This window comes from Trichomonas vaginalis, chromosome V (genome assembly GCF_026262505.1).
Source record: "Trichomonas vaginalis G3 chromosome V, whole genome shotgun sequence".
In the NCBI taxonomy this organism is placed as follows: Eukaryota; Parabasalia; order Trichomonadida; family Trichomonadidae; genus Trichomonas; species Trichomonas vaginalis.
In genome coordinates this window covers 22,635,190-22,657,293 of record NC_067207.1, presented here as the reverse complement: position 1 = coordinate 22,657,293, position 22,104 = coordinate 22,635,190, and the positions used below count along the sequence as shown (strand labels likewise).

At 32.8% G+C, this 22,104-nt stretch overlaps 8 protein-coding genes across 8 annotated transcripts, besides 3 other annotated features; 5 read left to right on the top strand and 3 right to left on the bottom strand.

Annotated features, from left to right (window-relative positions):
• Positions 1–177: 177 nt before the first annotated feature.
• Positions 178–1,537, top strand: TVAGG3_0385030 (uncharacterized protein; the record flags this gene model as incomplete). The annotated part of the gene is made up of 1 exon (XM_001329563.1): positions 187–1,491. One exon carries the CDS (start codon positions 187–189, stop codon positions 1,489–1,491), a length of 1,305 nt encoding a protein of 434 aa, XP_001329598.1.
• Positions 1,538–1,832: 295 nt separating this feature from the next.
• Positions 1,833–5,140, top strand: TVAGG3_0385020 (isopropylmalate dehydrogenase domain-containing protein; the record flags this gene model as incomplete). The annotated part of the gene is made up of 1 exon (XM_001329562.1): positions 1,864–3,114. One exon carries the CDS (start codon positions 1,864–1,866, stop codon positions 3,112–3,114), a length of 1,251 nt encoding a protein of 416 aa, XP_001329597.1.
• Positions 5,141–6,430: 1,290 nt separating this feature from the next.
• On the bottom strand, positions 6,431–8,607 carry TVAGG3_0385010 (ubiquitin-protein transferase protein; the record flags this gene model as incomplete). The annotated part of the gene is made up of 1 exon (XM_001329561.1): positions 6,481–8,607. The coding sequence occupies one exon, from the start codon at positions 8,605–8,607 to the stop codon at positions 6,481–6,483; it is 2,127 nt and encodes a 708-aa protein (XP_001329596.1).
• A 277-nt stretch (positions 8,608–8,884) lies between these two features.
• Positions 8,885–11,440: a mobile genetic element.
• Positions 11,441–12,101: a mobile genetic element.
• A 433-nt stretch (positions 12,102–12,534) lies between these two features.
• Positions 12,535–12,556: a mobile genetic element.
• Positions 12,557–12,887: 331 nt separating this feature from the next.
• Positions 12,888–14,844, top strand: TVAGG3_0384970 (meiotic spindle elongation; the record flags this gene model as incomplete). Its single annotated transcript, XM_001329559.1, has 1 exon — positions 12,888–14,759. One exon carries the CDS (start codon positions 12,888–12,890, stop codon positions 14,757–14,759), a length of 1,872 nt encoding a protein of 623 aa, XP_001329594.1.
• Positions 14,845–15,197: 353 nt separating this feature from the next.
• Positions 15,198–16,377, bottom strand: TVAGG3_0384960 (GTP-binding protein-related family; the record flags this gene model as incomplete). Its single annotated transcript, XM_001329558.1, has 1 exon — positions 15,296–16,210. One exon carries the CDS (start codon positions 16,208–16,210, stop codon positions 15,296–15,298), a length of 915 nt encoding a protein of 304 aa, XP_001329593.1.
• A 145-nt stretch (positions 16,378–16,522) lies between these two features.
• On the bottom strand, positions 16,523–18,897 carry TVAGG3_0384950 (ubiquitin-protein transferase protein; the record flags this gene model as incomplete). The annotated part of the gene is made up of 1 exon (XM_001329557.2): positions 16,705–18,753. The coding sequence occupies one exon, from the start codon at positions 18,751–18,753 to the stop codon at positions 16,705–16,707; it is 2,049 nt and encodes a 682-aa protein (XP_001329592.1).
• Positions 18,898–19,058: 161 nt separating this feature from the next.
• On the top strand, positions 19,059–20,616 carry TVAGG3_0384940 (dynein heavy chain binding; the record flags this gene model as incomplete). The annotated part of the gene is made up of 1 exon (XM_001329556.1): positions 19,183–20,559. One exon carries the CDS (start codon positions 19,183–19,185, stop codon positions 20,557–20,559), a length of 1,377 nt encoding a protein of 458 aa, XP_001329591.1.
• Positions 20,617–20,772: 156 nt separating this feature from the next.
• TVAGG3_0384930 (STKc CDK like domain-containing protein) lies at positions 20,773–21,740 on the top strand (the record flags this gene model as incomplete). Its single annotated transcript, XM_001329555.1, has 1 exon — positions 20,776–21,699. One exon carries the CDS (start codon positions 20,776–20,778, stop codon positions 21,697–21,699), a length of 924 nt encoding a protein of 307 aa, XP_001329590.1.
• Positions 21,741–22,104: the final 364 nt, after the last annotated feature.

The following is a 22,104-nucleotide window of genomic DNA, read 5'->3' as shown; positions in this document are numbered from 1 at the left end:
TCACTGAAAAATTTAATATTCATGAAGCATAGATGTGTGTAGTCGAGTGTATAACACATAACAAAGCATTATATAAGCTATAACTCCCCATATTATATGAAATTGCTCTCATAAAAATCTGATCTCGGAGAGAGTATTTTTTGAGCAACTTAAAAAGTGACAATAATACCTATCAAAGTTTAAACCATGTTCAATAGCTATAGCTCTTCTGAAATCCATGCCGTTTTAGCATCTCCAAACCCAGAACTCAAATCTTTACTTGCTATTCCATCGATTGTTAGAGCTATTAAACAAAAACCATCTGGACTGATGAATTTCTTGCTTTCTCATGCAGATGAAATGCTTGCGATGGTATTTTCTCAAGACAAATCTATCGAAGCATCTCGTGCTTACTCAATATTAGTTCTTGGTGATCCAGCCATTTCAAGCGAAATCTTAAAAGATGATAAATTCAGAAATCACGCACTTGAAGCCTTAGTCCAGCCAGATGTCCCTGGTTACGTGCTCGGAAGGTTATCAAGTTTAACTTTAACTTTATTACAAACTTTACCAGCCGACACGATTGAGCACTGCGGATTCATATATCATTTACTCAAGCATTGCGCTAATCCGAGCGTCTACAACTTCTTCATTTCATTGACAAATGGCGAAGAAACAAGATTTGAAAAAGCCCAAGAATGGCTTGTTGATTTCGGATTCTCTGAGTACATTATTCGTGAGCTGCAGTCTGTAGACTTCAAATATCAGCCAACAAATACAAACCCTTACCTTGATCCTGTTTATGATAAATTATCTTGTCTTTATCAGCTTGTTAAGCGTTGTTCAGAGAACAAAATAATGGAAAAGGGCTTCAAAACTAATTCCGTTGTACAAGCTCTCCTTGAAGAAATTCCAAACGCTCCAGATTACGTCAAAAACGCTCATTGGGCCGCAATTACAGCTGTTACATGCCAACCAGTTGCTGTTGAATGTCTCAAGCTAATTCCAACAGCATTGAAGCTAATTACAGAACCTTTTGTCCGAATTAGATCTTTTAGAGTTTCAGCATTAACATTTTTAACTCAAATGATGGAAATCGCTCCAATGGCATACGAACTCCTTCTCCAATCATCAGTTCTTCAATCTCTTTGCACTGTTTTGATACAATTCCCTAATTGTACAATTCTCCATGGTGAATTCAGAAAATTTGTGGAGACTGGTCTCAAAAACGAACAATTCGCTGAGAAAATGGTCGGTGTTTACACTCCTTTATTTATTGATCAAGCGACTGGCAGAATCAACAGGGTTTTGAGTCCAACACTGTTTGCCATCGTAGAGCTCTTCAACAACAAGGCGGCTACTCGCCCTGCAATTAAAGCTGTTCTGAACGAAATTCCTGAATATCGAGATTTCTATAGGAACGAATTGCTTCCTTATAATCAGCTCTGCAACTCTACATATGGTGGATCAAGTATATCTCAGTTCTTTGGTTCATTTAAGAACTTCTTTTGAAATATAATTTTTTTTCTTCAAATTGTTCAATTCGAAGATATTGTTTTAATAAATAAAATACTATTGTTATATAGTTTTAAATATTACTTGTATTTCTTTACTCTTTGCTTAAAATCTAAAAAAATAATCAATCATAAAGAGAAACAACACGATATTTCAGTTATTTATAGTTCTAAAGGTATTTTCCTAAGAAGATCAATGATACTCTTTGCATAATTTATAGGTATTTTAGCAGATATTTCACAAAACAGCAACTTTAGACTAAAATAGGAAAATTGTATAAGTACTAATCACAATATCGAATTTGTTTAATTCAATGCTGTCAAAAATCTTATTTTTATTTTAAATATAGATACTCGCTCTAATTAACTCATGAAATCTCATATTTCTAAACCAGAGAAAGGTGAGAAGATTCAAATATCTGCATTAGGAAAGCTGATTGTTCCTGATTGTCCAATAATTCCATTCATTGAAGGCGATGGTATAGGCGTTGATATTACTCCAGTAATGAAAAAAGTTATAGATTCGGCTGTAGAGAAGGCATACAATGGCAAACGCAAAATTCAATGGATGGAAATTTATGCAGGTGCCAAATCATGCAAAATATATGGTGAAAATGTTTATCTCCCAGATGAAACGATTGATGCTATTCGACAGTATCATGTCGCCATTAAAGGACCATTAATGACTCCAGTTGGTGGAGGAATCCGTTCTCTTAATGTAGCATTGAGGCAATCCTTAGATTTATTCATCTGTTTGCGTCCTATCCGTTATTATGATGGAACTCCAAGTCCGGTGAAACGACCTGATTTAATTAATATGGTTATATTCCGAGAAAACTCAGAAGATATATATGCAGGTATAGAATGGAAAGCCGGATCAGATGAAGCTAAGAAAGTAATTAACTTTTTGCAAGAAGAAATGGGCGTTAAAAAAATAAGATTTACAGAAGATTGTGGAATCGGAATCAAACCAGTTTCTAAACAAGGAACACAAAGATTAGTTCGTTCTGCTCTTCAATATGCAATAGATAATGATAGAAATTCATTGACATTAGTTCATAAAGGAAATATCATGAAATATACAGAAGGTTCATTCAAAGAATGGGGATATGAAGTTTGTTTAGAATTTGGAGCCACATTGATTGGTGAAGGTCCTTTTATGAAACTTAATAATCCTAAGACAGGAAGAGATATTATCATTAAGGATTGTATTGCAGATGCATTTCTTCAGGAGATTTTACTTCATCCTTCAAATTACGACGTCATTGCAACACTGAATTTAAACGGAGATTATATCTCAGATGCATTAGCAGCACAAGTTGGAGGTATTGGAATTTCACCAGGTGCTAACATCGGAAATGATTCAGCGATCTTTGAAGCAACACATGGCATAGCTCCAAAAATCGCAGGAATGAATGTTGCTAATCCAGGCTCATTGATCCTTAGTGGTGAAATGATGCTTAGACATCTTGGATGGATCGAAGCAGCAGATCTTGTTGTTAAGTCTGTTTCAAAGACAATCTCAAATAAAACAGTTACAAAAGATTTTGCAGAAATGATGGATAATTCAACACTCCGTTCAACAAGTCAATTTGGTGATGATATCATAAATAACATGTAACATTTTTCTCTATAGATTTTTAATTCTTTTGATATCATATTCATACCATCTTTTCATGTTCTATTTGATTGTATAAAAATAATAAAAACTTTATTTCGATGAGAATTTTTATCATTTCCAAATAACTGCAAAACTTACTTTAGTAGAAATGAAATCGAATAATAATTGGAGCACCGGCCCAGGTACGACATCTAATCAATTCTGTTGCGTAAGGTTAGTTTTCACTTATAATTCACGCCTCTTGTTAAAAATTTATATTAATGTCAGATGGGCGTAAGTCCAAAATAAAAAATGTTTTTGCAAGGTGGAATTATGAAGGGCTTTTAATGTTTAGTAAAGAAATGAAGAAAAGAGGAAGTTTTTTAATTTTGGAAATATTTTTATTGATAATTGCAAATTCTGCTTGGCAATTACCTGTTGAAAAATGAATCAATTTGTTAGTAAATAGTTCTCTTGAATTAGTAGGTGTTACATTTCTATTAAATGTATTTGGAATCGAATTGTCAATGTAACAACTATCAACTGTTAATTGATATCGGGTATATATCAAATATTTACCTTCAGGAACAGTGTTGTTAATAAAAGAACAACTTTTTACAGAAAGAGAATTATCTTGATGGTAAATAATTCCATATGTTGATTTTGTAAGGTTATTATTTATAATATTACATGAATCAATCATAGAGTTATATCTAAAATATATAATATCATATTTACCTGTTCCTAAATTATTAACAACAGTTGAATAATTAAATGTTGTTATAATGTCATTATCTGATATTTTCCAAAGATCAGCAGCAGGATCTTCTTTAGCTTTATTTGATGAGAAATTTGTTGATGAAACTAAAATATTTCCATCTTCTGCATAAACTACTGATTCACCAACACTTTCATTTCCTACATCGAAAAGGGAACTTTCAATAAAAAAGTTTAAGTTATCTGTGTCAACTAAAGTATATGAAAAATGACCTTTTCCTGAGCTTTGGCATTTCGTACAACAGAATTTGCGTTGGATAATGGAACTATTGCTGCCGATTTTGTAGCAAACGCAACTTCCATCTGATGTTGAAGTACATTTACTAAATGAGCACCGATTATGGAAGAATAATGAGTCGGAGATGGGATCAAAATTGATTACGCGTTTGTTGTCATCAAAAAAAATACAAGAATCTAAGTAATATTGGCCTGGTGATGAGGTGACATCACAGTTTATGCATGATTTGGTTTCATGACCTGAAAACTGATTTCCGAAATAGTTGGTCCATTGAAAGTCATCTTCTTCAGATGACTTTCGACCAAAATTATACAATCTGACAAAAAAAAAGTCAAATTTTTGTGATCGTAAAAATTCGGGCTGTATTACAAATGAGACTTGTTTCTATGGTACATAAAAGGGGAAAAAACTCATTTTTTAGACCAAAAAAGTGGCACCTGAGTATATTGTTTCTGCTTTATCTGATCATTGAAACGGAATTGATCCACGTTATTAGTATGAAACAATGATATACTAGGGACTAAAGAAGATTAGTATTACAAAAACCCAATTATTCGATGTTCAACTCATCATATCTTGCATTAAAGTTGATACCTTTATTTTTTCGAAATATTACAACAGTAGCAACCTTACGTATTACCAATGATAGCCAGAGTACTATTTTGGCATAAAAAATTTAAAACGATATTAAAACAACAGATTGACTAGTCATTCTGGTATAGTATCATGCATACTACCAGGTGATAAAATCTCAAATATCTTAGCTTAACTTCCGTTTGATTATGAGATACATATCTAATGTTGCTCGTTTTGTAGCCATAGTCACTAACTAATAACATTATTATGATAAGAAGACTAAATGTGCGAGTTTAATATACATTTGATTCAGATTTATTATCGAAAATCAAATCACAATATATATCCTGAACTCATCTGTTAATAAAATCATGATATTATTGATTGTTTTCTAGATGTTTACAATATTTTCTAAACATGTGAAGATAATCCTTAATTTGAACCAGAAATAATTTTAAATTACTAACAATGGATTGTTATCTATATATAATAATATATTATTTTTGATAGTAAACTATGGCTGATTTATGGTTTAGGAATATATACTTCTTTTCTATATCTTTGAAAAATAGTTATATGATTTTGCTGTATAAGTGATATATTTTAGTAGAAATATTATAGAATAGAAAAAATAAAAAGGTTTTATCGATTTATAACACAATGAAAATGGTTTCTTTCTCTCTAAATTATAAATTTTCAAAAAAAATAACCTCATTTTTCCAAAAAAAATCGAGAATTGAAAAAAACGTTATCATTTTCTAGAAAATTGCATAGGCTTTTTCTAAAATGGAAAAAATTTGGAGAAACTCACCAAGAAGAACTTCATTCTAGGTGTCCAAAGCAATTGCTATCAGTCAAAAAAAAACTCGAAAATTTTAAATATTGATATCGATTTTCATCAATCACTTAAAATCGATTGTTTGCAGTCGATGTTATCATATATTATTAAATTCTAATATACATGAACATACTACAAATTGTTTTTGAAACTTATCAACATTTCGCGCAATTTAACAATACTCCAACTCTCATACACAGTTCCCATTACCACAGTCTCATTTTAAGAAGGAACGATTAATAAAATCTAAGATCTAACGATTTAATTACCCAATTCGAATAATATTTTTAATTATAAATCCTTATTTGTGCATGTTTTATATACAGATGTAGAAAGAAAAACGAATAAAGTGTTTCTTCAGAAAAATACCTGAAAGCACCCTAATCATTAAATAATTTACATTTTTAGCATCGAATTTTGCTCGTCTTGAGCCATATTTTTCGTTTAATTTTCATAATACGATAAAACATACGGGTTATCAAGTAAAATATGGATATTTTAGAAGATCTTAATATATCTCGAAATCAAACGAAAGCCATTCTATGAGTCCATACACACTATTACTATACTTCATATGTCAAGCATAATGGGAACAATTTTGGTCGATACCTTTGTTGTCGACGAAGTTCCCCCCTTTTTGGTACATATAGTCATTATTAGATGAAGGCTTGAGTAAAATAATTCCATGTTTGCATATTGTTTACATTTTTTTTTCAATTTAATGCTAAAGACAGTTGTAAGATATCTTTCATTTCCATGTTACCAAAGTGAATAAACAGTGATCACTATTTAACAACAAATATAAGCGATCATAATTATAGCATTAATTGAAGGTGAATTATAATATTATTTGACTCTGCTTCTTCATTATTAATTACAAAACTTCATTTTAATAATTAGATGGTGATAAAGATTGTAAATTATAAATATAAATATTTTATATCAAACAAAATTTAAACTAAACTAAACCAAATCCTTCAGAGTGTTCGATAGCCAGAAGAACTTTCTGTGAAAGAACTTCCTTAGTCTTGTAAGCAGGGAGAGAGAACATGTTGAAGCATGTGTGTGAGACAGGGAGCATCTGAATGTCATTCGTTTTCTGGATAGTCAACTGGACTTCACCAAGTCCTTCAACAGGAGCGCGTGGTGTTCCTGTAGAGAAACGAAGAAATTCGACTTTTTGGTCGTTGCTGAATTGGTCGAATAATTCCCAGAACCAGATGATTTGTTGGCTGTCTTTAGTGTATCCGTCGATGTACTTCGCGTTCTTCTTCAATGCTGCCCAGTCAAGAACTGCTTCACCACTAACTAAGATGTCTAATTCGTCTGCACCAAATAATTTGTATAGTTTAGAAATAGAGATTTTCATGAAACCAGACAAAAATGCTTCATATTGTTTAGCAATACTGATGTTCGCCCACCAGTTGATATATGATGCAATAAATGCATCAAGATTATCATTAGTGACATCAATGTTGGAACCGTTTTGAACTAGTGGAATTTCAATTCGTTCGCCAAATTGTTCGATTGTTGTAGTGAATGTCAAACATAGTTCTGAAACATCTTCTTTCTTCGTGCGCATGTTGATCATATCAAGTGCACTCTTCATGAAATCGGGATCGATTTCACCGATGTCTGTTAATGTGATCGGTTTGCCGAGAATCTTCTTGTACAAAAGTGTTGGAAAGCGAATTGGAAGAACGACGTTGTTGTAAATCGCAAGAGAGACTGCAGTGCCAAGCATCATGTATGCAGAATAATCTTCGAATGGTGTGATAGAGAACCAGTAATAGCCATTGATTGTTGTGAACATTCCGTAATCGGGTGAAAAGATTTGTGATGTAAGAAGATAAAAGAATTCACGTGAAACACCGCCTTGGTCAATACCTTGTTCGCCTTTGAATGTGATGACTAACTTCTTAAGAAGATCTTCGCTTCGAAGACGTGGAATCTTACGAATGGCGTCTTCAACTAAATGATCACGACGAATCTCTAAAACATTGAATATTAAATTGTTAGTGATCGTTCGACCCATCATGATGCCTTCGTTGATGACTGATCGTGCTGCCATCGTGTTCTGTTTGTTCTCTTGTGCTGTCTGTAAAACTTTGTGTTTGAACTTAAGAGATAAAACAGATGGAAATGATAAAAATGAGAACTTGCTGAATTCGTATCGCTCGAGTTCCTTAAGAGGATTGAGACGTGTCGATAACGCGGAATTAGAGAAAACTTTGTTAGGAAGGTGGTGAAGTGAGTTATCTGATGCTCTTTGGAGCAATGTGATGAAATTGCATAGAGATGCAATTGGTTTAGGGACAACATTGATCATGGATTGTTTCAATACGTAGATAGATAACATTGTCTCGCATAATGAGACAACACGTGTTAATAACGTAGAAATGCATTGTAAACATGACCAAAAGAGCATCGCTGATTTCGATGGAAGATCAATGATGTGGTCTAATAATGGTAAGAATGTGTCGATGTAATTATCTTTATTGAAGTAAATTTCGAACAACAAAATGAGAATGATACCTCTGACGTGTGAGAATGTGTCTGTTGATGGGAGTTTAATGAATCGTTTAACCATTAAGTTGAAGTCTGTGTAGAAAGGGAGGAAATACTTGTATCCTCGTTGAAAGACAAGATTGAAGTCTTGTAACTTGTCTTCATCAAATGATATGTTAGAGATTGATAGAGTTTCTTGATTTGATAATAAAATGAATGAAATGTTAATCTCGCTGCTAACAACTTCTTTAATATTATGTAATGACTGATCATCTGGAATTTGTGAAGCTCTGTTATATATAATATCTGTGACAATTGAATCAAATCTGCTTACTTTTGTTAATATTGATTTATCTCTATTTAAAGGTGAATAATGACCACACAAACATGGATTATGTGGATGATTAAGTGTTAACTCAACAGCTCTGACTGCTGCTTCTGTTGGATCTCTGAAATGATAATGAAAATTTGTGGATGAAGCGCATTCTGGCTGTTCACAATCAATTCGATCACACCCCTCAGTTAATTGCTCGAAGTATCCTTTGATTAACGATTCAACTGAAGGAGTATCAATCATATAAGAATCGAAAATAATATTCTTTTCAAAAAATACAAAGAAAATATATTTATTATGCATCAATTAGAAGAAAGGTATAACAAAAATATGTATTACAATGTACGTAAAATTGTCACTTTTCTTATGTATTCAATTCTGATTGTATCATGGACTAGAATTATTTGAATTTTTGATATTGATTAAGTGATGTTAAGAGAAATTCCGAATAATTCAGCTAGTCCCCTCAGCAATTTTGGAGAAAACTCAGCTTTTGTTTTATATGTAACAATCTATTTAAGGGTATAGTCCACTAAAAATTTTTAAGTTTTGACAATGAAAATAAGCTCTGTGATCATGTAAATATATATCTATGCAAAACGAGAGGTTATGCCATAATTTTTTTTAGTTATCAAATTTTCCTTTTTTTGAGAGAAGTCTCTCAATAATTTGAGAAGAATCTTTGATATAAAGAGATACACATTTGTAGAACGAAGTAAGTGTTTTCCAAACATTTTATATGTTCATCCTGTATAACAATATAAAGCTGCATAGTGCCATCTTGTGCGTTTGCTATTTTATGTACTTTTCATTGAGATAATCCCTCTTCTCGGGTGATTTTAACAGTCAACTCAATTTTAAAATAAAGATTTCATCAAAATGATTTCGAAATTCGGATATTGATTATATAAATAGCACTGTTAACATATTTTGGATGAGTAAAAAATACCTTGTTTTGTATGCATTTAGTACACCTTTATTTTTGATTAAAACTATAAAATTTTTATTCCTTATATAATAAATAGTATATGGTACATAAACATGAAATTCAATAGCATTCAATTTTGGATTTTTTAGATTTGGTAAATTTTAGAAGAAATAAAATCAGCAATCAAAATAAAGAAACTTTTTTTGTATCTTCTATGATTACCTTTTGGTACTAAATTTTGCATTAATAAGTAAATTATCTGTATTATTCTGTGAGCACAAGCCCTCAGTTATGCTGGTAGTGAATGAGGAATCGTCATTTTGCGAAGAGAACGCGATTATTAAGGTAATTTTGAGAATTGTCTTGAATTATTTAAAATTAAAGTTAATTGAATAGGTAGGATAACTAGCCTTTGCTAAATTTGTATAATTTGACCTTATTCTAGTTGGATCTGAGAATATTTTGCTGAAATAATAAATTATATCGCCGATTTATGAAAATTTCTCTGATGGGACCGACTCGCTGAAACGTATTAGTGTTAATGGTAACTTGTCTGAATTTTCAAATTTTTTTCGAAATCCAAAAAATCACAAACAAAAGCATCAAAATTAGATTTGCATTTAAGGTTTTCATTTTTTTTGGAAAATAAAAATATTTTTTCCCCAATAAAGTTTATTTTTACTTTTGAGAGGAATAGAAACGTTATTTTGGAATTTTGAAACGACAGAAATGTTCCATTTTTAATGTAGATTCTAAAATGGGGTCAAATTTTTGATTGAACCGTTATCCATTGAAAAACCTCGATTTTAAAATGTTATTCCAAAATATTCATCTAATGATATAGTATATATTTATTAATTATTACTTTTTATTCAATTTTCACTTTTGGCGGGATTTCATTTTTTTGTTGTTGTATGGGCCATATTGTTCACCCAAAACGGAAAACAAAGGCAATGCATAACATTTTACTCCACGAACGTCGTCGACTCTCAGCGCGACAGATGCTTGGTGCTTGCATAATGACCGGAATGCCATATACAAAAGGTGCTCGCTTTCTTTCTCTTTGTGGAACTAAGCCCCCTGTGAAGAGTGGTGTCATGAGACAACAGAGATTTTGTGACGATAAGATTAGAAGACTTAAAAGTATTTCCCTAATGCTGTCGAGAAAGTCCTTCAGTGGTTACTTATCCATTGATGCAAGATGGACGCACAGGCGAAACTCGCCAAGTTGTACAGTAACTGCGCTCGATGCTGTCACAAAAAGAGTTCTTGCATGCGTGAACATCAACCATATTGGTGGAAACAGACAGCATGCTCAGTATTCCGGAGCTTCCAACAATATGGAAAGTGCTGGAACTCGAATCATCTTGAAGCAATTAAAGAAATACAATATCTTGAAAGATGTTAAAGAGATTATTAAAGACCGAGATAACAAAAGTGTCTCTGTCTTTAAAGAATTTGGCGTCTCTCATCTTGAAAGATTCGATCCAGGTCATGTATCAAAAAATATCTCAAAAGATTTTACAAAGTTCTCAGCTTCTCATAAGACAGTTGAAGTTTTCAACGACAAGACTCAGAAGATTGAAAAAATAGAGAGACCTTTCTGGGGTCTGAATGCAAGCCTAAGTATGTGGCTTTGGTCATGTTTTGCCGAAGAAAATATTGACAAACGTACGAAAATGTGGGAGAATTGTGTCTACCATTACGTAGGCAATCATTCTTTTTGCGAACCGCACAATTACAAATGCTTTGAATGGCAAAAAGGTGTCAATTCGATCCAACTTCAATTCATGCTCTATGACTGGGTTCACAAATGGACACCCATAGTTTCCAAAGTTTCTTCCATTGGATCTACCTGCATGAATGAAGCGTTTAACTCCAAAATTGCATGCTATTTGGACAAATCAAGAGCCTGGAAGAACATTAACATTAGAGTTAACGTTGCAATCTTAGAATGGAATGATCCAGAGCATTTTCTCGGAGATATACAAAAAGCATTACATCTTCCCCCACTTCCAGAAGATTGTGTCAAATCATTTGAAGAGAATTGTTACTCCAAAATGATATTGAAACAAAAAACTGTTACAAAAGGTTCTAAAAAACAGAACAAATACAAAAAATCCATTCAGAGTGTACCAGGAGGAGATTGAGTAGGGGTAATTTTAGCTAAAAGTGACACGCCCGTGAAGGGTGTGATTACCGATCGGTAATTTCGACAGTTTAGAATTTAAAATTTTTTATGGAACTGTTGCGAGTTTCATAAAGAATTTAAGGAATATAAGCAAAGATTTGAATCAAAATCTTAGACCTAAGCCGCTCGATTCGCTCGCGGCTTCCGCGAATTACAGATCAGCAAAGATTTGAATCAAAATCTTCGAACGAAGCCGATCGCTTCGCTCGCGGCTTTCTTTATTATTTTAAATTTGCATATTTCCATCAAAAGTTCATAAGGTAAAAAATTTCGTTTATTTTTACTAAGAAAAAAAGGTTTTTGATAATAAATTTATTTTATTTCGAAAAAGTAGCAATAATCGTAAAAGGGTATTGATAGGCTTGCTAAAGTAACTAATTTTAGCTGTCAAATACTTTTGTATTTTGAAGTAAATTAGTATAAATTTGATATTATTTTAACTCCCTTTGAAAACCTCAATTTTCCATACAGAGGGAACGGGAATAGCATCCAATATTCCCTGAGAATGGTTGCGCATTCTCAGTTCCCTCTATATTTCGAACGAAGCTCTCATCGGTCTTTTTTTTTAATACTAAACGTTTTTTCCCCTGTCACTTTTAGCTAAAATTTGGGTTTGCCGGAGGAGATTATCAAGTTTTCAAGTCCGAATGGGAATCAGAAGACGAAGACATTGATGACTTTGATTAACGAAAATTACATTTTATTTATTGTTTTTGTTTTTAATTAAATTATTATTATGCTCATTTTCTTATTTTGATTTTTTCTCATTATGATATAAATAATTTATTAATGCATTTATCCAGTAATTATGCTATGATATTTTTATGCCTTATTTCATTTCTCTTATATTTGATAATCTGGTAAAATATAGTTCAGACTATAATCATTTTAGATTATTGATATATTTATATAGGTTAGAATAAAATTAGTTTCATTTTCTACTTTTATTTTGAATTAATAATTTATAATATCAAATATTATGGCGTAACCTCTCCTTTAAAATATAGATATATATAGGCCTATAGAATTTATTGGCACTCTCAAAACTCTAGAATTTTGAGTTTACTATACCCTTAAGAATCTTCACTTTTAAATATTTGCTTCATGTTAGTATCGATATCTGACAAGCAGTCCAGCTTTTTGAAGATATTATTTTTTGTTAATTGTAGACTTTACTGTTCTCATAGCAGTGAACCTTGTTAAAATTTGTTAAATTCCAATCCGAGAAATATAGTAAGGTAAACATTGTTTGAAATTGACTGTGCAATTAAATATGATCTATAATTATAAAAATTTTCCAATTTGAATGACAATTCATGACAGTTAAGGCAAATCTGTAAACATCATAATGAATTCAATTGGAAAATTTCTTAATTCAAAAATTGTAAAAAATTTATTGTACGTATGTCATTGTTTTCATTTAATAGTATGAAGCATTACCTACTAAAATTTAGATATTTCATTCTGAAACTTAAATCCAATCAAATGTATCATATAAAAATTGTAAAAATAAATAAAAAAATGTCAAGACAACAAGCAGATCCAGCTTTTGTCCTTAACTTTTTCACTGAAGAGCTTAATAGCGATAATGTTCACCACAGATTGTTTGCAGCAAGTAATATTCAATTAGTTGCTGCTGCAATGGGAGCTGAACATGCTAGAACAGAATTAGTTCAATTTCTAATGAATGCGAATCAACTAGATGGTGAAGTTCAAATGATATTAGCAGATAATATGGGTAATCTCGTGAAATACGTAGGCGGACCAGAATACGCAAGCTCGTTATTAGGACCGCTTAAAATTCTTGCATCCGCTGAAGAAGCAATTGTTCGTGATAAAGCTATAGATTCTATGAATTCGGTTTGCAATGCAATTCCAGCAGCTTCAGCTGATAACTTTTTAATGACTACAGCAAGAGATTTAGCAACAGCAGAATTTTTCACAGCAAGAGCATCAGCATCAGCATTTATTGTTAGAATTTATGATAAATTAAGTGAAACAAACAAAACAAGTGTAAGACAAATTTACAAGTCACTTGTTAAAGATGAAACACCAATGGTTAGACGTAGCGCACTTAAATACCTTCCTCAGCTTTGTGAATTGCTTCCAGCTAACATAATTGTTTCAGAAATCGCAAAGGATATTTTAATGGGTTCCGTCAACGATGATGAGGACTCCGTTCGTCTACTTTTACCTTCTTCTCTGTCAGTAATCTCAGCAAAGCTCGGAGATTCAGACAGATTAAACATTATCGTTTCATTAGGTAAAATGATTGTCAAAGACGGAAGTTGGAGAGTCAGATCAGCATTTGCTACAGAAATTCCTGCTATTGCTAAACCATTTTCACCAGATGTCATTGTAAATGAAATTTGCCCGATTTTATTCCGACTTTTACATGATCCAGAAGCAGAAGCAAAGACAGCTGCTTGCAAGGCAACAAGTGGTATGCTTCCGCTTCTTTCCAAACAAGAGAATTTCGTTATTGAAAAAGTTATTCCAGAATTATCTTCACTTACAAACGACGGATCACCAACTGTTCGTCGCGAAGTTGCTTTACATATCATGGAGCTTGCTCCGATCGTTGGAAAACAACATGTTTCACAATCAATTATTCCACTTTTCGGACAAATCCTCCACGACACAGATAACGAGGCCAGTGTTGCTCTGCTTACATCCCTCCTTCAACATGTTGAAGAAGTAGACATGAATAGCATTGTTCCAGCCGTTCTCCCGACAATTCTCGAAATTGCGAACGACGCCCATTGGAGAGTCATTGTTGCCATCATCAAACTCATTCCAAGTTTCGCTGCCGTACTAGGTACAGATGAATTCGGCAAGAAACTCTTCCCACTCGTTCAAAACTGGCTGACTTTCCAATTTTTCGCAGTTAGAGACACAATGACACAACAATTAGGTCTTTTGGTCCAAGAATTTGGCAGTGAATGGGCCACGCAAACTCTTGTTCCTTTCATTTTGCAGTTGAAGACACGTGAAAACTACTTGATAAGACAAGTAACTTTGATGTGTATCAGTCGCTTCCACGGATATATGCCTATCAATAGCATTGTTAAGTATTTCTTACCAACAGTACTTTACATGTCAAATGATAGAACTCCGAATGTTAAATTCATGGTTGCGAAAACATTACTTTTATTCTTAGGAGCGAATGACCAAAAAGTAACTCAGCAAGTTTCTGCTTGCTTAAAGACATTGTCTAATGATCCTGACACTGATGTTAAGTATTATGCATGCATGGCACTCTTAAAGTGTCAATAAACAGTTATCTATGTTTTATTAAAAAAAATATCACTTTTTTTTTCTCAAATTGATAAAACTATTGAAGTGTGATTTCCTAATTTCTGTATGAGGAATGGATATATGATCCATTATTAGCAGAGTATAAGGTATTTAGATGTTGTTACATATCGAAACATTTGCTAAATATAAATGATCCATTAGTAGCAGAGCATATAATATTTAGGAGTTGTTGTTCTTTAGGAGAAGAGTATGAGGATAAAATACTCTTCGAACATAAAAATGAATTCAATTAGGTTTCTATGACACTTTTAATGTGAATGTTCATCACATGTATTTCCAATATGAATTAAATACGGATTAATAGCTTTTTTTTAACTTGTAGGTGCGTTTTCAATTTGGGAAGGATGATTTTTTATTATTATTTTCTATTTCATCACAATGATAATAGTGTACTGGTTAAAAAGCAAATTTTGTAGAACATTCTAATAATAACAACATACTTTACAAAAATAACAAATAATCTAACAGAAATTAATTAAATCACTTATTAAAGACTAATTCTTCTCAGCTGCCATCTGCTCAAGAGCAGGTACAAGTTGTGGTAAGATTGTTGCAGGTGTCGGTGATCCGAGACAAATGAATGGAGACGGATGCTGATCCATTGTCTTGGAGTAATAAAACGACCTTTTCTGTGAGTTTGATATATCCTTTACCTCTGTTACGTTTGATGGCGACGCTGTATAAAATAAATATTTCTGTTCTGCAAGTCTTCCAAAGAGCACATATGGTGCTGTTGTCTTCTTTTGATCTATAATTCGAAGCACAACATCTGGCTCGCTATAGAATGTAATTCCAAACACTTCCATAATTGAAAAGATGGAGCAACGTGATAGGAAGTCTCTTGCATGGGCAATTCGATTATCAGCTATTGCACATACAGGAATAGCTCCGATGGCTGCTAAATCAGAGCAAGGTCTAACCCAATCCCAAGGTTTTGTAATTTTCGGCGAAATATTCATTGCTGCTTTAAGCTTGGATTGAATTGTTCTCTTTCCCACATTATTTATTCCTGTGATCACTATATCTAATTGAGATTTTTTCTCTTTAGCATTTTCTAGGTATTCTATGATAGGATCAATAGACTTTTCTGCGCATATAGCAAAAGTATGTGTAATAGTGTTGAAAAAATGAAACCATGATATAACTGACTCTCTTGGCGCCAAATCTATTTTGTTAATAACGATCAGAAGATGATCCCCAAGGAGTCCATCATATGGCGCATAGTGGCCAGATAGTGGAATTCGAGCGTCTACAACTAATAACACGAAATCTGCCGTATTAAAATTTTTTAGATTATCGATGTAGTTTTTGAATTCGATTTTTTCCATAGTTTCGGCAATCCTTCGTGCCTTATCTGTTTTGTCACCTCCTTTCCCTTTCTTTTTACTGGAACATTTATCAAAAAACATTTATCTGGAGATAATTTTTTTTAGCTTTTGTAAAGTAATTTTCCCCGCCAAAAATTGTGAAGTTTATTTTAGGTCAGTTATAATCCCGAGTTTTCAGATTTTGATTCCTTTTTCAGAATCACTCGAAACAATATATTTCGGATTTCATATTACTCACCCCGGTCTCGATAAATGTTTTCACAAGAAAAGTTAAAATCATAAAACCAATTGATTTCATAGCCACAACCATCTGAAGCATTAAGAATTGTCCAGCATCATCAGCAAGAGACCTCTTAAATATCAATTCTGGATCAAAATTTGTTTGGTAATTGAGCTAATAAGGCTTTAATTACCATAATAATATAAGAAATAAGTGTGCTGTTGGATGAGATATAGTAACGCACATGAAAGTTCATTATAATTTTATATTCGAGGAATTTTCAATTTTTATTCCGTTTTAGTACAAAAAATTGTGAATAATTCTATAGTTTACACGTAATATATTTTAAATAAAATTAGATTGCACCGAATCCTTCAGTGTTTTGCAAACAAATAAGCAAGTTATCTCTGAGTTTTTGTTCATCCTTATAATCTGGGAGAACAAACAATAAGTTGCAAGTATGAGATGAAGGGAATTTTGCAACTTCTCCTGAATATTCTATTGTTATTGGGACATTCTTAAGTCCACCAACAGGTGCAACCGTCAATGATGTAATAAATGTCAATAGATTTCGCTTTTGTTTCTCATCAAATTCTTCAAATATCTTCCAGAACATTTGGATGGTCTTTGAAGTTGGAGTATATTGTCCTGAGTACTTAACATTCCTCTTAAACTCGCTCCAATCAAATTTCTGGCTTCCACAAACTAATTCTTGTAATTCATCATAAGAAAGACACTTCAATGTCTCAGAAGCTTTCATCTTATCATTGTTTTCTACAACTTCTTTGAATCCTCGTTCGAAATATTGATAAGGAATTTCAATAGAAGTAATCATGTAGTATTCCATATACAATTGTATATATTCCTTATAGTTATCATTAGTTAATGCAATATCGCTGCCTCCTTTCTTTAATTCAATTGATTTTAGCGTTCCATCGATATCTTGAACGGAAACTTCGAAAGAAAGACCCCATTCCGCCCAGTCCCCATCAAATGTCTTGACTTGTTGAACGAAAGCTGGATCAATTTCAGCTAAATCGTCCAAAATCAGCTTCTTTCCAACCAATTTTTTGAAAAGTAAGGAAGGGAACTGGACATTGAGGTTATAGGAGTTAACAGCAGCCAATCCAACAATTGTTCCAACAAATTTGAAGTAGCCAGGATCACCTTTGAACATAATATTAAACCAATGATAAGAACCGTTCACAACAGTGAACATTGAGAAACTAGGATCGATCATTTGTTGAGATATTAATCCAAAGAACTCTCTTGAAAGTCCGCCATCGTCTTTTCCTGTTTCTCCTTCAAAATGAATTTTAATTGGAAGTTCAAATGGAAGAGATCTTGAATTCCTGAGTTGCATAAATGCATCTTCCAATATTTTATCACGGCGTACTCTGATATCTAAGTTCCTTCTTCCGAAATTTCCAACAATACTCTTCAAAACTCTTTCTTGCTCAATTGTTCTTGTTTTGAAGGTCAAACTAAGAATTGCTGGCATAATTATGTATGAAAAACTTGTTATGTTGATAAGTTCTGCTTCACAACGCGGGTCAAGCTTATCACAAAATTTTTCATTGTAAAATACATTGGAAGGAAGCGGAACATCGAAATTTAAGTTCGCGGTATAGAACATTTGCATGACAGCAGCTATTACATGCATACTTGTTGAGTGTGGATGCTCATCCGGATTATCAATAAGATATTTTCTTATAAAAGCATGAGTCGTCTCTAATATATGGGAAAGAAGTAAAGGATGGTTGGAAAGGGCTGCAAATAATACATAAATTTCGATCTGTTGAAAAGCTGCGACCGTATGATAAATATTTATGTAGTTTTTGCACGTATGAACGCCATAAAGTAAAAGAAGAAGTATGATACCTCTAATTTTCGTTAGAGAAGGTGGTTTTGCTAAAATCATGTCAATTAATTGAGGAAAATCTTTGTATTCACTCAGAATCTTGGGATTTCTTTTAATTCCTTTGTAAAAGTCATCGATCATGGAATCATCAAATAATAAGTTATTCGGAGTAATAATTCCATCATCTCCTAAAAGAATGTGACAGAATATATCTACGTGGGTAAATGATAACTGGATGTTATTTAAATCTTCATCGGATAGATGTTGTTGGCGTATAAGCTTTTGAAATGAAATTGCATCTTTTGCAAGAAATTCAATGTTTTTTGGATTGGTTAAAAGTGGACTAAGATGTTTGCATAGATGTTCTGAGTCATCTTCTGCTAGTTCTAGGGCAATGATTTGTAATTGTTTATCTCGATGTTCGAAATTTGGAGAAGAACGGCAATGTCTTGATGTGCAAGTTAGTGAATCACATCCAGATGTAAGTTGTGCTAAATACAATTGATAGTATTTGTCAATATTTGCATCACCTTCGTCAGACATGATTTTTTTGAAAAAAAAAACCAGCACTTTTTATTTGCGACTTCACAGAGGCAAATTTAGAATTGTTTACCAGGGAGTCGCTAACCAAATTTTAGTTGGATTCTCTAATAAAATATATCACTCTAACAGAAAACTTAAGAATTTCAGAAAGATTTGAGGAATCATAAAGAAATCTTTGTTTTTAACTTGTGATTTTAAGCAGTAGGGATACTACACAAATGTGTTTCAGTTCAATACTATTTATTGAACTCTGAGAAAGTTTATGAATTCAAAGATGTGTTGAGAAACGAATAAACATTATAAAAATGATCATTATTTGCTTCAAATCTGGAACAAGATAATAGTGCAATAGTTTTCGGCCGATTTAAATTTTTTAGCATAAAAAGTGACAAATTTTAAAATAAAAACGTGCAGAAAACTTTTATTTGAATGAGTCATCAATTTACAGATTCTCCAACAGAGGTAACAAATTTTGATAGAACAAGCAATGTAGCTTCAACTAAATCATCTCTTGTTACTGTTGAAGTTCAAACTGGCGAAGAATTCCTTCCAAAAAAAGTCGATCAAGTTACAACTACCGCAGATAATAGAACAGACGTTGCTACTGCAGCTCTTAAGTTAAAGCTTGAAACTGTCGAAGTAAATCCTCAAGAAATTCAGAAATTCCTCGCTAAAGTTACTCCAATTATGCTTAAAGAGCTACAACCAAATCCAGCATATCAATACTTAGAAAAAAGATCGAGTTCTGGAAAAATGGATGTTGTCAATCAAGTTGAAACTGATAGTCAATACACAGTTTCAGAAATTTGTTGCAATTGCACAGGAGCAACATATGCAGTTGCTCTTAAAATGCAGAATCACTATGGTTTTTGTCGTCATAGCTCCCAGCTCTTCTTAGTTCCTGCAGCTGGAGGACAGCCGAAGACATTTCCACTTGATTCTTGTGCAACAGCTCTTGCCTATCATCCTCACTATCCAGCTATCATTGCTATTGGTCACCATACCGGAGAAATTACAATTATCAAATCAGAAGAAGTTTGGGCAACAACAAAATTAGGCGAGCAACATACATCAGAAATTGTCTCATTAGATTGGATTACAGAAAGAAATACAGTTACGGCATTTGTCTCCGCTTCTCTTGATGGCCTTATTTGCGTCTGGACTCTTAAAGGACGTAATACAGCAACAAAAGTTCTCGAACGCGTCTCAACATCAAAAGTTTTCGATAAGAATGGTTCAATTACTTCACTTGCCGTCATTCCTGGCTCATGCGATGCTTACGTTGGCCTTTTCTCAGGCATGGTTGTAAGAATTCCACTTCCTTACGAATCAAACCTCATTGCACATGAAAGACAGTTCTACGAAGGCCATACGGGTCCTGTTCCTGCTATTGCCATCTGTCCTGTTGCCCCTGGTTTGTTCGTTTCCGCTGGTACTGATGAATCAATTCAATTAAGAAATGCTGTTTCACGCGCACCGCTTTATAACATCGACGCTGCTGGTGGCAGACCATTAACAGATATTAAATGGAGTCCTTTCTCCCCAAGTATATTCGCTGCAATTGCGGAAGACAAATTAGTCATTGTAGACCTCGCAGTTTCTACTTCTATACCTGTAGCAACACTTGATATACAGGGAGCTCATAAAGTTGCTTGGAACTTGTCCGTTCCAGGAACTTTGGCTGTAGGAACAAATGATGGAAAGGTTGCAATGGTACATTGCACTGATGGAACACTTGATCAGAAACCAGGTGCTAATATGGTTGTAGGCGAACTTGAAGCTCAGGCAAAGTTTGCTGAACAATAATTTAATTTATATCTTTTATTTTTGTTATAAAATATGAAATATCATACTACTTTTACTAAAATGTTTACTGACATTCATTAGAAAAGTCTCAAACTCGAAATGAAATTTGTTTTAAATTGTTTCCGTCTCATAAATTGAAATTATTCAAATTTTGAAAGCTTGACGGAAATAATTTTATAGAATAGCAATTCTAAACGTATAGATTCTTCAAAACAAATGTCTATTTCCCTCTATGAAAAGCAAGAAAAACTAGGAGAGGGATCATACGGCGTGGTTTACAGAGCTACTGATACTAGAGATAAATCAACTGTTGCTTTAAAAATACTAAAAATCGATAATTTGGAAGACGGAGTTCCATCAACATTACTTCGCGAAATATCTATCCTCAAAACACTTAACCATATTAATATAATCGGTCTTAAGGATGTGTGCACATCATCATTACCTATATTCTTAGCATTCGAATACATGGATTCGGATCTAAGAACTTTATTAAATCATATTAGGAGACCTTTGAAGGAAAGCATTATCAAATCATATGCATTCCAGCTAATTGCTGGAATAAATTTCATTCATTCCCATAGAATTATACATCGCGATATCAAACCTGATAATCTCTTACTAAGTAAGTCGGGTTTACTTAAAATATGTGATTTTGGTATGTCAAGATACTTTACAGTTCCAATGAGGCCATATACAAAGGGAGTTGTTACGCTTTGGTATAAAGCGCCTGAATTATTAGTTTCAACTCCATACGATTTATCAATCGATATGTGGAGTGTTGGATGTATCATCTATGAAATGGCTACTGGATCACCCTTATTTCCTGGAGATGGCCATATTGACCAACTCATGAAGATAATTAGCATTTTAGGAACTCCAACAGAAGATGCTTACCCAGGATTTTATAATAAAGTAAAGAATGAGCTTGGTTTCGATATGCCAAATGTTGAAAGAGTTGGTTTGGCCCGTGAATTCGGTGATAAGTGTGATTATGCAATGATTGATTTAATCGAAAAAGTTCTTGTATATGATCCAGCAAAGAGACTAAGTGCTAAAGATGCACTCAATCATCCATACTTCAATGACATATCAATTGACATGCGCCATGCATGTGTTGGAATTACCAACGATGATTAATAATATTATTGTTTGTTTTGTAAAATAATACTACTATTTAACAGTACTTTTCAAGTTCTCGTCAATCAAAATGATGATGTCTGAAGAATTTACAATAATTGGATTTGTTTATATTTCTTCCCAATATGGGTTCATGAAATTTATATTTTGTGAGTCAAAAATAATATAAACACTGAGAATAATGGCTTCATAATGTTATTTTCATGACGATTAATATTAGATCAAAGACACAAGAAAACAACTTAAGGATTTATTCTACACAATATTTATATGGATCTCATTACTTTGTTAGTCAAAATAATCAAAAAATTGTTTTGAAATATCAGCAAATAATTGAAAGAAACATTTGAAATATCGGTCAATAGATATAAATTTTTAATGACATTGCGGACTGTTATTCAAACT